This window comes from Podarcis melisellensis, assembly GCF_964234715.1.
Source record: "Podarcis melisellensis genome assembly, chromosome: 4".
Lineage (NCBI taxonomy): Eukaryota > Metazoa > Chordata > Lepidosauria > Squamata > Lacertidae > Podarcis > Podarcis melisellensis.
This window is the reverse complement of record NC_138531.1, coordinates 91,479,186-91,491,762: the sequence shown is the minus strand read 5'-3', so window position 1 is coordinate 91,491,762 and position 12,577 is coordinate 91,479,186. Positions and strand designations below refer to the sequence as shown.

Here is a 12,577-nt window from a genome sequence, read left to right as displayed (position 1 = left end):
AAATAAAAACAAAATTAAATATGTGTTAACTTACTCTCTCCACCCCCCAATCTTCAGATCACTTGCTCACAACAAAAAAATAAGCAGTCACAGAATGGTATACCGAGAACTTCTTCCAAAACATACATTTGTATTTTTCCAAAGGTCTGTTTCTTACTTGAGGAGGTATTCTTGCCTGTACTCTTACTTTTTCTCAGGTGCAGGTCAGGATCTGCATGTTCTGTGTGAAGAAGCATTGACTCACTTCTTCCAGTAGAACCTTTCCTCCTTGCCATCTAGTTTTCTATCTGCAGGGATATTTGTGCGTGTGTAAAAATACTCGTCACTTGAGCCCTCCCTCTTCCCCTGCCCAAATTTTGTAGTGATACAGCCTACAGCGGTTTTTAAAAATGTATTTGTTACATTTATATTCCACCAAGAAGCTCAATGTCTGTGTGCATGGCAGGGCTCACACCAACTCTGTGAGCTGCTTCAGTAACATTCAAGTCTGAGTATCTGAAGTGTGCATGCACATGAAAGCTCATACCAATCACTAACTTAGTTGGTCTCTAAGGTGCTACTGGAAGGAATTATTTTATTTTATTTTATTTTGATTAAAGGTCGAAGACATTGACATTCTGTTCCTAGCCCCGCAGCAGTATTGAATGCCAAAGAAGCGTGGGAAAGTGCTGTATAGTTTTAGGGATTAATTTTGTACAGTATTCCGGTTTTCGTCCAAACAGCTGCAGTTGGTACTTTGTGCTTTGCTTGGAAAATTATTCTGCTGAACCTTAAAACCTGCATGCATACAGCAGCAGAAATTGGCTGCGGAGCTGTTCCATTAGGCATGGGGAAAAACTAGCCAGTGGTACCTCTGTCCTGAAAAGGCCCTATGTTAATAATAGTAATAATAGTAGTAGTAATAATAATAATAGTAGTAGTAGTAGCAAAAAGTTATTTATACCCCCCCTCCCCATGTGGCTGGGTTTCCCCAGCCACTCTGGGCGGCTTCCAACCAAAGATTAAAAATACATTAAAAGTTTTGGCACCGGAACTTAGAGCGGGAAGATAATTCGATTTTAAGCCGGAAGTTCCCGTTAAGAACCGAAGCCCATCCTTTCCCTGAGCTGCCTCATTCCTTGCAAGACTACATTTCCCAGCGTCCTCCGCTTCGCCGAACGTACGCGGCGTCGCGCGCGGCGCGCTGGGACACGTAGTCCTCCGCCGGGGTGCCTGAAATCCCACAGACACACACACGCAAGAATGCCCGCCTATCCCTATGCGAATCATTTCCTTCCGTTTGCCCCGGATGAGCTTCGGCGGGCGGGGTGGCACGGAGGGGCCACCGGGGTGGTCGCCTGGGCCGGTCGAGGCTTTCGAGGAAGCGGCCTTGCCGAGCGGAGCCGCCTCCGCCATGTTTGGCTGCTTGGTCGCGGGGAGGCTGGTGAGTGGCGCCCGCGGCCGGCAGCGCAGGCCGGAGTGGGCGGGGCCCCTTGCTGCCGGGTCTCTATGGAAACGAGGGGGGAAAGGGGGTTGCTATGGGAACGGGAGGGCACTTGGGGTTTCTATGGTGAAGGATGCGGGCGGCTGGTTCCCTTGGTAACTCGTAAGGCCCAGGGGGGATGCGCCAGGCGTTTCTCATGGAAGTGGCTGACGAAATATCTAGGTGATATATGTATTTCTATGTACTGCTTTAAGGTTTCTTTTCCATACATGCTATGATATATGAGGAGAAGGAAGTCCCAGCGAAGGAAGAATGGATACAAAAGCTCACGGAATACGCAGAAATGGGAAAAATTACTGGAAGAATAAGAAATTAAGACCGCAAACTTTTTATAAAAGAATGGAAATGGATTATTGAATATTTACAGATAAATTGTAAACAGATAAAAACATTGGCAGGATTATCGTAAAAACCTGCAGTTTTATAAGAGTATATATTTAAAGGAGATGAATAAATGAGAAAATTAAGCTAATTTGGAATATGCAGAAGAAATTAAAAATAAATTTAAGGAACCGCAGAAAGAGGGGGAGGGAAGTCAATTTTTGAAATGTCAAAATGATTGTAAAATCAGTGAAATGTATAATCTTGAAAAGTGTGTGTATATATATATATATATGCTTTCGTAGATTTTCACGGGTACAGGAATGCAGGTTTTGGTGTCCTCGGGTGTCTTCCCGTGTAAAAGTTGGGGTGTCTAGGCGACGTTTCGACGAGGTCTCACTCGTCATCTTCAGGCTGGTGCTTTCGGCTTCTTGTTACTGGAACAGAGCAGGATCTCAGTGTTTGAGTTCCTATAAATACTGTTGAGGGGGTGTGGTGTATAGCCTCCAATGTTCTGGGCAGAGAGGAAGTTCCCAGGCTAGTGTGCTTTTCTTCTTTTGTTCCTTAATTACTTGAGGGATATCTTGAGTGATTTCTTGAGTGATATCCTGAGTACCACTTAGGTGGGTCATTAGGTGTGGATTAGTTGCTAAAGTCTTTGTGTCTTGACCCCTTGAACTTTGTGAAGAGTTTTTCTGAGAAGATGGCTGTACTGCACTTAGTTGTGCTCTGGCTTGGCTTCGTGTATAGGGGCGAGCTGTGGTTTTGTGGCCTGTGTCAGCCAGATCTGTGTAGGGATTGCAGGGGGGTGCAGCATCCGGAGGTGCCACCATGGTTTGGCTACTGGATGGTGTCTGTAATTTATCTGTGGAGAGGGTCTGGGTTTGGGTCTGGTGTGGTTGATTGGTGATAGCGTTCTGTGTGCCTCTGGATCTGGTGTCAGTTTTTGTGGGGAGGGCTAATTTCCAGATGTCTGGCAAGCGGGATGTGTCGTCACGCTTGTTCATGTTGTGAGGGTGTTTCTCTATCTCGATGGCTTCCATGATTATTCTCTTGTGGTGATGTTCCATGTTAAAGAGCAATTTGGAATCTGCAAAATTAATTTCGTGTCCTGTTTCTTTCCAAATTGCTCTTTAACATGGAACATCACCACAAGAGAATAATCATGGAAGCCATCGAGATAGAGAAACACCCTCACAACATGAACAAGCGTGACGACACATCCCGCTTGCCAGACATCTGGAAATTAGCCCTCCCCACAAAAACTGACACCAGATCCAGAGGCACACAGAACGCTATCACCAATCAACCACACCAGACCCAAACCCAGACCCTCTCCACAGATAAATTACAGACACCATCCAGTAGCCAAACCATGGTGGCACCTCCGGATGCTGCACCCCCCTGCAATCCCTACACAGATCTGGCTGACACAGGCCACAAAACCACAGCTCGCCCCTATACACGAAGCCAAGCCAGAGCACAACTAAGTGCAGTACAGCCATCTTCTCAGAAAAACTCTTCACAAAGTTCAAGAGGTCAAGACACAAAGACTTTAGCAACTAATCCACACCTAATGACCCACCTAAGTGGTACTCAGGATATCACTCAAGAAATCACTCAAGATATCCCTCAAGTAATTAAGGAACAAAAGAAGAAAAGGCACACTAGCCTGGGAACTTCCTCTCTGCCCAGAACATTGGAGGCTATACACCACACCCCCTCAACAGTATTTATAGGAACTCAAACACTGAGATCCTGCTCTGTTCCAGTAACAAGAAGCCGAAAGCACCAGCCTGAAGATGACGAGTGAGACCTCGTCGAAACGTCGCCTAGACACCCCAACTTTTACACGGGAAGACACCCGAGGACACCAAAACCTGCATATATATATATATATATATATGTGTTGTGAGATATGTAAATACAATCAAGCAGTAAATTATTATTACTATTATTAGTATTACAATCAAGCAGTGCATTACTTTTTAAATTAAATTTGTATACCGCCCTTCATCCGCAGATCTCAGGGCGGTTCACAAAAAACACACACAAACAAAACAAAACAATATAAAAGCCACAAATTGCATAGTAAAAGTAAGAACAACAGCAAAGCAATAATCCCCTTTCCCACAACACATGTAAATTTTATGGAATATTGGTGTGTTTGTATACCTCTTGAGTTTCCCCCCCTCTAAATTCAAACAGTATATATAGTGGTATAAACTATATAGCTCTTGATCATAGGGGGAAAACCTCAACAGTAGTCAACAAATGGAACAAAACAATGAAATCACTTTTTTTAAAAAAGAAAAAAAGTAAAACCGTGATTTAAAATATGCAAGTTAAAACTGCAATGGACTAAAACAGATTAAAACTACTTGTACAAAACTAGGCCTGCCGTGTTTAATGGATTGCATTAACTGAGTAAAAATATTTTGGTCAATGAAAAATGTGCTTCCAATTAACCGGGCAGCATATTTTCCCCCATTTAAAATTGTATTTTTAATAAATAAATAAAAAGCAATGGCAACTCTAAATGGAACCTAGGCAGCATAAATACAAGCAATAAAACAACGGAAACAATTCCAGTACAGATGGAGGTTGGAAAAGATCTGTGCTTTAAAAGCTTGCTGAATAAGAAAGCTCTTCAGTAGGTGACAAAACAGCCAACAGGGACAGTGCCTTGCCTAATGTTTAACAGGGAATTCCAAAGGGTAGGTGGCATAACCAGAAAGGTGAAATTCCTAACTTGTGCATAATGGACCACCTGCTATGATGGTATGTGCAGGAGGTCCTAACCTGCAAAAACAGATAGGAGAAGGGTTGTTTGGCATACTGCTTCGTTTTTTTCCGCATAGTCTCCATTTCACTGCATTCTTTTTTCCTGGAGGGAGTTTGAATTCCGCTACAGGCTCAAATCCCTACTTCATTCCCTGCTCTTCTTTTGTAGGTGCAAACAGTTGCACAGCAGGTGGCAGAAGACAAGTTTGTGTTTGACTTGCCCGACTATGACAGCATCAACCACGTGGTGGTCTTCATGCTGGGGACCGTTCCCTTCCCAGAGGGAATGGGTGGATCTGTCTACTTCTGCTACCCCGACGAAAATGGGATAGCAGTGTGGCAGCTCCTGGGCTTTGTCACAAATGAAAAACCAAGTGCCATCTTCAAAATTTCCAGTCTGAAATCTGGTAAGAACATTGAACGTAACCGTTAAAGCCTGGGAAGGGGTTTGCTGTAGAGATAGGTGACTGGTAGCCAGAAGCAACAATTCAACCTTCACTTTCCCTTGTCGTCCACAGCATAGCTGTTAGTCCCACCTCTTTTCTCTGAGGCACAGGCAAAGGGCTTTTGAACCCCCTTCTTCTCTTTCCAGCTGTTGTGATTAGCAAAATGGACTAAGTTCCTTGTTTGTGCCTTGGCTCATACATGGGAGCCATTGGCTGAGGCCCTCAAGGGGAGAACTGACAGGAGGGGAAGAGAGAGAGAGATAAAAATCCCTTTGTTTGTATCTCACATTCTGTGGAAGTGAGTAGAGGCAGTATTGTTGACCTTTCAGCCTTTGCTCATGACTGCTTTTTATTTCTAGGTAAGCATTTGCCTGTAGGGGGTGGGGAGTTCCTTAGCCCAAGCTGCCTCACCCTACTCAAAAGTTGTTCTGTGTGACTGCCAGAGCTGGCGCTAAAATCATGTATTTTGGGTCTGAAAGATGCAGGAAGAGAGAACCCAGAATCACTCACTGTGCTTCAAGCTGTCCTCCTAGTTGTCTTCTTTGGGGTAACTGGTGTGTGTCCTCTGTTCCCAGAGAGGGGTCCTTTCTTGAAGCAATCTTTTTATGCAGCTAAGATACTCAAAAGTAGAACTAGAGTGTTGACATCAGTGGCTAACTTAATTCATTTCACTTCTTATACTCTGAGCATGTCTTAGCTGGATACAGCATACTTCGAGGAGACCAACTGAAATGAATTGACTTAAGTTAGCCGTTGATGTCAGTACCGTAGAGACTATGATTTTGAAGCATTAAAACGCCACTGCTTTTCTGTTGTCGGGCTGTGTTCTCTGTTTCTTGTTGACGGAGGTAGATGCTTCGTTTAAGAAGTCTTATGTAAATCTGGGCTGTTTTCAGAACTGTGCTTCTACTGAGGTCAGGACAGATGCATTACACCACTTGTGATGTTGTCTCTTTTAGGGAAAGGTAGCCATCATCCGTTTGGAGCTATGAATATCCCCCAAACGCCATCTGTAGCCCAGATTGGGATTTCTGTGGAGCTGCTGGAACTCTTGGCTCAGCAAACTCCTGTAGCAAGTGCCGCTGTGTCATCAGTCAATTCATTCACAGAGGTAATGAATAGCAAGCGATTTTGATTTCAGCAGTTACTGCCGGAATAGCCTCTTCATTAATGGGTCTTAGAGCATGGGACTTAATGCCATGAAGACAAGTGAGGCATTAACAAAAATTGCCTTACTCGTCAGAGCAGCAGCTTTCAAACTGTTTTCTGAGTTCCTCAGTGAAAAGAGCAATAATGTTCCCTGAAAGACAGCTTGATCCTCAGTACCGATCTTTGCTTGCAGATGTGTAGCTTTAACAGAATGTTGGAGCAGAGCCTCCATTTTCACAATAATAGTGAATCATAGATAGAGTTGGAAGGGATCTAAGGGTCATCTGGTCCAACCCCCTGCAGTGCAAGGAATCTCAGCTAAAGCATCCATGGCAGATGGCCATCCAGCCTCTGCTTAAATACCTCCAAGGAAGGAGGGTCCACCGCCTCTCATGGGAGTCTGTTCCACTGCTGAACAGCTCTTCCCTGCCAGAAAGGTTCTCCTGATGTTTAGTCGGAATCTCCCTTCTTGTAACTTGGAAGACACTGGTTTGAGTCCTAGCCTCCACAGCAGGAGTAAACAAGCATGTTGGCTCTTCTATGTGATCCCAACATTAACTGACTCTACACCTATAAAATTTCCCATAACACTCTGTGGTATGCCGGAGTTTCTTTGGCAGTCGACTCCGTGTGAAAAAGGCTCTCTAAAAGAATTTAGAAGCACATTTTTTAGAAGGCCATCTGTCTAATTCTTCTGCGGTTATTGGCCTGGATCCTATAATAAGGGAAGGGGAGTCCTTAAAAGGGAGGTTTCCTTTACCTTGCAGCTGTCCCTGAAAACCCTTTTGGGAATGTCAGAAGGTACCTCTCCTGAGACGTGGGGCATGAAGAGCTACTGCAAGGAATTGCTTAAAACTGGGATCCTGCCCCCAAAACAGCTTTCCATCTAAGATAATTTTCTAGGTCATCAATATATTATTATATAAAAAAAGATTTGGGATTAAGCCCATTAAACACAGTGAAATTTACTTCTGAGTAAAGGATTATAAAGTAAATAGCTTTTTAAAGGCATGTTAATAATTCAGCAGAGTTTTATATTAAGTGGGGCATGAGCCTGCGATGTGTAATCAGAGTAATTTTAGGAGAAGATACCAAGTAGAGTAGAAACATTTCTGGCTTAGCTTGTCCCTTTCAATAAAAACCCTTAGATTAGGCCATCCTTAAAGGTAAAGGGACCCCTGACCGTTAGGTTCAGTCACGGATGACTCTGGGGTTGCGGTGCTCATCTCGCATTACTGGCCGAGGGAGCCGGTGTACAGCTTCTGGGTCATGTAGCCAGCATGACTAAGCCGCTTCTGGCGAACCAGAGCAGCACACGGAAATGGTGTTTACCTCCCCGCCGGAGTGGTACCTATTTATCTACTTGCACTTTGACATGCCTTCGAACTGCTATGTTGGCAGGAGCAGGGACTGAGCAACGGGAGCTCATTCCGTCGCGGGGATTCGAACCGCCGACCTTCTGATCGGCAAGCCCTAGGCTCTGTGGTTTAGACCACAGCGCCACCTGCGTCCCTAGGCCATCCTTAGATGGGCTAATTAGACCATATAGAGATCCCCACCCCTGAAGAAAATCTATAATTTCTAATGATGATTAAAACGAACACATAAACTTACCCTTTCTCTTACCACTTTGTGAACTGGTGGCAGTTTGCAAAAACATTATAGTACTGTGGTTGGCAACTCTGTGTACCGACAGACAACTCCCTAGAAACACTTGGAACAGAGAGTTACCTATTCATCTGTTATCTGTCTTCCCAGCTAATACTCCTCTTTCAATTTCTTTATTTATACAAGCGTTAATAAACTGCCAACTCATGAAAAATATTGTGACTGTGTATACAATTAAATGAACATAATAAAACACAGAAGCAATGGCCAACACTCAATCAAATTAATTCCATTATAATGCTTGGCGAAACAAACGCTTCCAACAGGTGACAAAATATTAAATATTGTAGGAAACATCCCAACTTGCAGTGTTTCTCAAAGTGGCTTGCAAACCTAAAAACAACTTGCAGTGATAAAATATTCCATAAAACCTCTCTTAGGGAGGAACAAGTTATTAACACAAAGCGCTCTCTCCCCTCACTGGGTTTTGCAACTGGTTGCGTTTGTTTTTCTGCTGACATGTCCAGAAGCAAGTCTCCTATTGTCCTGAAGCCTTTGCTGAGGCAGCACGAGTCAAATGAGCAGATCACTCTGGTACAGTAACGAGATGCACTCCTCATAATATAGTAGTACGTTTTCATTTGGATCGTATCAGTAAACAATTGTTTAAATGCCAAAATAGAGCACCTAGCTAGGATTGACTGAAATGATTATGTACATCTTTTCTTTTCTTTTTTTTTAAATGTGCTTTTGTTGTTGTGTATTTCAGTTCACTCAAAAGATGCTAGACAATTTTTATAACTTCGCTTCGTCCTTCGCTGTCACCCAGGCCCAAATGACACCCAACCCATCGGAAGCTTTTATTCCTGCAAATGTAGTTTTGAAATGGTAAGGAGATTGCCGGGGGAGGACTGTGCCTTCACCAACACAAGGTCTTGGTAGGACTGAATTAATGGTGCGGTAGTAACATTATCCCTAACTGTAAGTGTTACCTTTTTAGTATAGCAGTAGTTGAATTTATACTGTGTATAACTATTTCATGTGTTTAGATCAGGCTTGTGAATAGCCCTTCAGCCTGGTTACCTGCAGCAAGTCTGATATGCTTCCAGACAATCAAGACCAGGAAAAGCAGACACAATGTTTTAAAAATTATTTTTGATAAATACAAATTAGGATTCCTGAAGGAATTGCATTGTACCCAGCATAACTGTTCAAGAGCCAGTCGTGTTGGAGTGAAAATCCTGGTGATCTTCCCTTTACAGTACATGCAAAGGAGAAGGATTGCATAAAGCTCAGCAAAGTAGCTAGGAGATGGCTTTTATGTGACTTTATTTGTGCTTATCTTTTTTCTTCTTGTAGGTACGAGAATTTCCAAAGAAGATTAACTCAGAATCCTTTGTTTTGGAAAACATAATCTGGAGCCAAGTTCTCGCTAATGCGCGCTATAGCAACTGGTCACAACTTAAAAGATGCAAAAGATGGAGCCTACGAAATAAATCTGGATTGGTCGATTAAAAGTCTGAGCAGAATTGGGGGAGGGCAGCTTTTGTAATATTTATGGGGCATTTGTTACAAATTAAAGCTCTAAAAAACAGTCGTTGCCGTTTATCTTTTTTTAGAGTTAAAAATGTGGAACCACAACAGGAGCTCCTCATTATGAATTGTACGGAAAACTCTTTCCACCGTATTAACAAGCAGATAGGTCCTTGTTTGGTGGTTCTTTAACGCTTTAGGTTCCGGCACTGTTGTGCGCATCAAATTGCAAATAAAACTTGGTCTGAAGCCTGTGCCTCTTTGAAAATACGCTGTTAATGGTTTCCAGTGTAATTCTGTCTTAGTACAGATAGAACAGTTCACAAATTCATATAAGCATAGGGTTGGAAGGATCCCTGAGGATAATCTAATCCAACCCAAATCTACAGCGTTTGACTAAGGGGATCGAATCTGCAACCTTGGCATTGTTATCAGCACCATGCTCTAGCCAACTGAGCTATCCAGTAGATATGATTAGCTCTTGGTGTATTGTGTCTGAACTCTGTACTTCATTTCTTTCTATGTAATATCTTGGTCTGTATGTATTTGCCTGTTGGGGTTCGCAACTAATAACTTCCCTATGCCCAGAGTTCATCCAAACATAGTTGTCTGAGAAACTGGTCACATAGCTACTGGTGACCTATCTTGGTTCTTTTTTCCAAGGTTGTCTGGCGAGAAGAGTGGTACAATTTCCTGTTTAAGTAGGGTTGCCAAAACAGCTGTTGCAAGGAGTGGCCATTGCAGATCCTGCTGAACCTGTCACCCAAGTGGGTTGCCAAACACTGATCCACGACCTTCATTCCAGTAGTCCACAGAGTGTCTGCGGATTTCTGGTTGAAGAAGACAGACGACACATTAAAGATCCATCTTGGTTTTTAATCCAATGTGCTACTGCTTCTTTCGTTTCTTGTATATCTTCCACAGGGTGTGTTTAAAATACATTATATAAGAAATAAAAGAAGCAATAAAAATACAGTTAAAACCATGCAGCATCTAGCACAACACAGTATGATTGCTGCAACAGGCAGAATCGTTGCTTAAGTGATCTGGCTCGCCAGTTTTCAACTGGCTCATGCAGGGGGCAGGGGGGGGGGCGGATTGAGAACAACTCACCTTGCATTCTTTTCTTTTTTTATAATTTTTTTATTAATTTTCATGAAATTATAAACAAAACAAACAGATAAAAAAACATAGATCATAACCTTATTAAAATTACACTTACTAACATTGTCAAGTGACTTCATCGCTTCCCCTTGGTTGAATTTCCATGCACTTCCTTTTAATGGTTTTCCAAATCAAAGTTCTTATGAAATTTCACTTGAACATTAACATCCTTATATCCTTTAATTTTAAAATTAGACATTTTGATTCGTCACTTAACTTATAGAAGATCCTAAGCCAATTAAATACCTGCAAGCTATTTCCAATTAATTTAATTTTACATATTTAACTAAATAATCATTAAATTTTGTCCATTCTTCCTGATACTCCTCTGGTCGCAGACTCTTCCGGTTAGGTCAGCTAGCTCCGAAAACTCCATCATATTCATCTGTCATTCTTCATCCATAGGTAGTTCTGGCGTTTTCCACTTGTTCGCTAATAAAATTCGAGCAGCAGTTGCGGCAGACAAAAATAGTTTAACATCTTTCTTGGGCAATTCTAAACCTCATGGACCTTGCATTCTTGCATTGTTTCTGTTCCAGTTGGACTTCTCAGCTATCCTCCCTAGCTTGTTTTGCACACATTTCCATCTATATATATTTTTTACTGTGGATAAGTCTGCCTAAAATGTTTTTTTAGATGCCGAGTGTTACTTGGGAGTTCCAACTGCCTCCAGGCTTTACATACGTGCTTGTATTAAATATTTAAGGCATCTCTCAAATCCATGCTTTCTTTCAGTCACAGGGTGTTGTTGCTTTAAGAAGAAGACTTACTTTTGCTCTCATGATGGTTTAGCCAAAAGGGACTGAGTAAAATGAATTTATTTTATTACTGCTTTATTACCAGCATCTATTTTAAACCAGGGTCCAATGCTTCATTTTCTGAAGAAATTGCTGTCGACGCCTTTTCTATATTTCATTATTAAATAACCATCAGCCGTAAGGCAGGTTTATATTATTTATAACGTTAGGATGTTATTTCTGATGTAGGATTTCAAACTGGGTGTTTCTCCTGCCTTTCTAGAGCTATGCAGTAGTCTGATTCATTTTGCCTTTTTCTCTACCTAATCCAGTATGTACACTGTTAGGAAAAACAAATATTTTCCATAAAGTGTTCTTTTAAAAAAACAAATCTTGTGTTGTTACCACTTCAGACACTCTCACTTCATAGAGGAAACATACGTGGGTGAATAAATATAGGCAAGCGTGTTTTAATTTTAAAGTGGCCCTATTTATACTGATGTAGTATTATGAACATTTGAGGAATACTCAGGTCTTAATAACGTAACTTTTTTTCATAGATGCAATACAGTATTACTCAAGAGTATCCATACCTTACACCAGCAGAGGTTAATTCAGTAAGAACTGCCAATTCTGTTACTCAGGAATCATCTTGGCAACAATGGATTCTTTTCTTTTTAAACATGCATTTCATTTGTAAAATAAAAATATTTGTAAGATGCTTTGAGTATTATTTTCATATAAATATTAAGCCTTAACAACTGATCCAATCTATTAAAAATGTACTTAAAATACAAATACATGCCATTCATAGTACATGGATATGACTGGAAAGAAGAAACCAGTGGAGTTGGGCAAGCCAAAAAGGCTAATATAACAGACATGAAATTATATTGCAAACCAATTTTAGTCTATATGAGCGTCTAATACTTTTTGTTCTTAAATCCACACAAAAGTTATCCTATTGCAACATCTGGAAAATGAGATTCCCAGGAGTCTGTGGAACTCCCTGCCTATTGAAATCAAGCAATGCACCTTCCATGTACCCTTTTCGGGACCTGCTAAAAACATTCTTGCCTACCCAGGTGCTTAAAAAGTTGAGGAAATTTTAATCTGTTTAGCTTTTGCATATTTTAAAAGTATGGTCGTGATTTTTTCTCCATTTAATTTTTATTTTTCTGTGAACCACTCTGAGCGTTTTCCCCTTTTTTTTCAACCATCAAGCGGTGTATGAATTTTATGATAAAATAAAATAGATGGTACCGTACTAAAACAACCAGTGATTCTGTTGCACCATCATAGCTTGCAAGGACCTGGTGCCCGGGGCGGAGAGCCTTTATTGTGACGTCTCC

The 12,577-nt window shown here is 41.6% G+C and overlaps 1 protein-coding gene and 1 long non-coding RNA gene across 2 annotated transcripts; one reads left to right on the top strand and one right to left on the bottom strand.

Moving 5' to 3' along the window:
• The first annotated feature begins 1,267 nt into the window (after nucleotides 1-1,267).
• HIKESHI (heat shock protein nuclear import factor hikeshi) lies at nucleotides 1,268-9,385 on the top strand. The gene is made up of 5 exons (XM_081910164.1): nucleotides 1,268-1,423; nucleotides 4,758-4,995; nucleotides 5,994-6,145; nucleotides 8,561-8,679; nucleotides 9,151-9,385. The coding sequence occupies exons 1-5, from the start codon at nucleotides 1,289-1,291 to the stop codon at nucleotides 9,203-9,205; spliced, it is 699 nt and encodes a 232-aa protein (XP_081766290.1). The 5' UTR covers nucleotides 1,268-1,288; the 3' UTR covers nucleotides 9,206-9,385.
• LOC309369447 lies at nucleotides 9,104-12,543 on the bottom strand. Its single transcript, XR_014168141.1, has 2 exons — nucleotides 12,489-12,543; nucleotides 9,104-10,154 (listed from the first exon to the last, which is right to left on the bottom strand). It is a non-coding gene; the product is annotated as an uncharacterized lncRNA (long non-coding RNA).
• Between the last annotated feature and the right edge of the window lie 34 nt (nucleotides 12,544-12,577).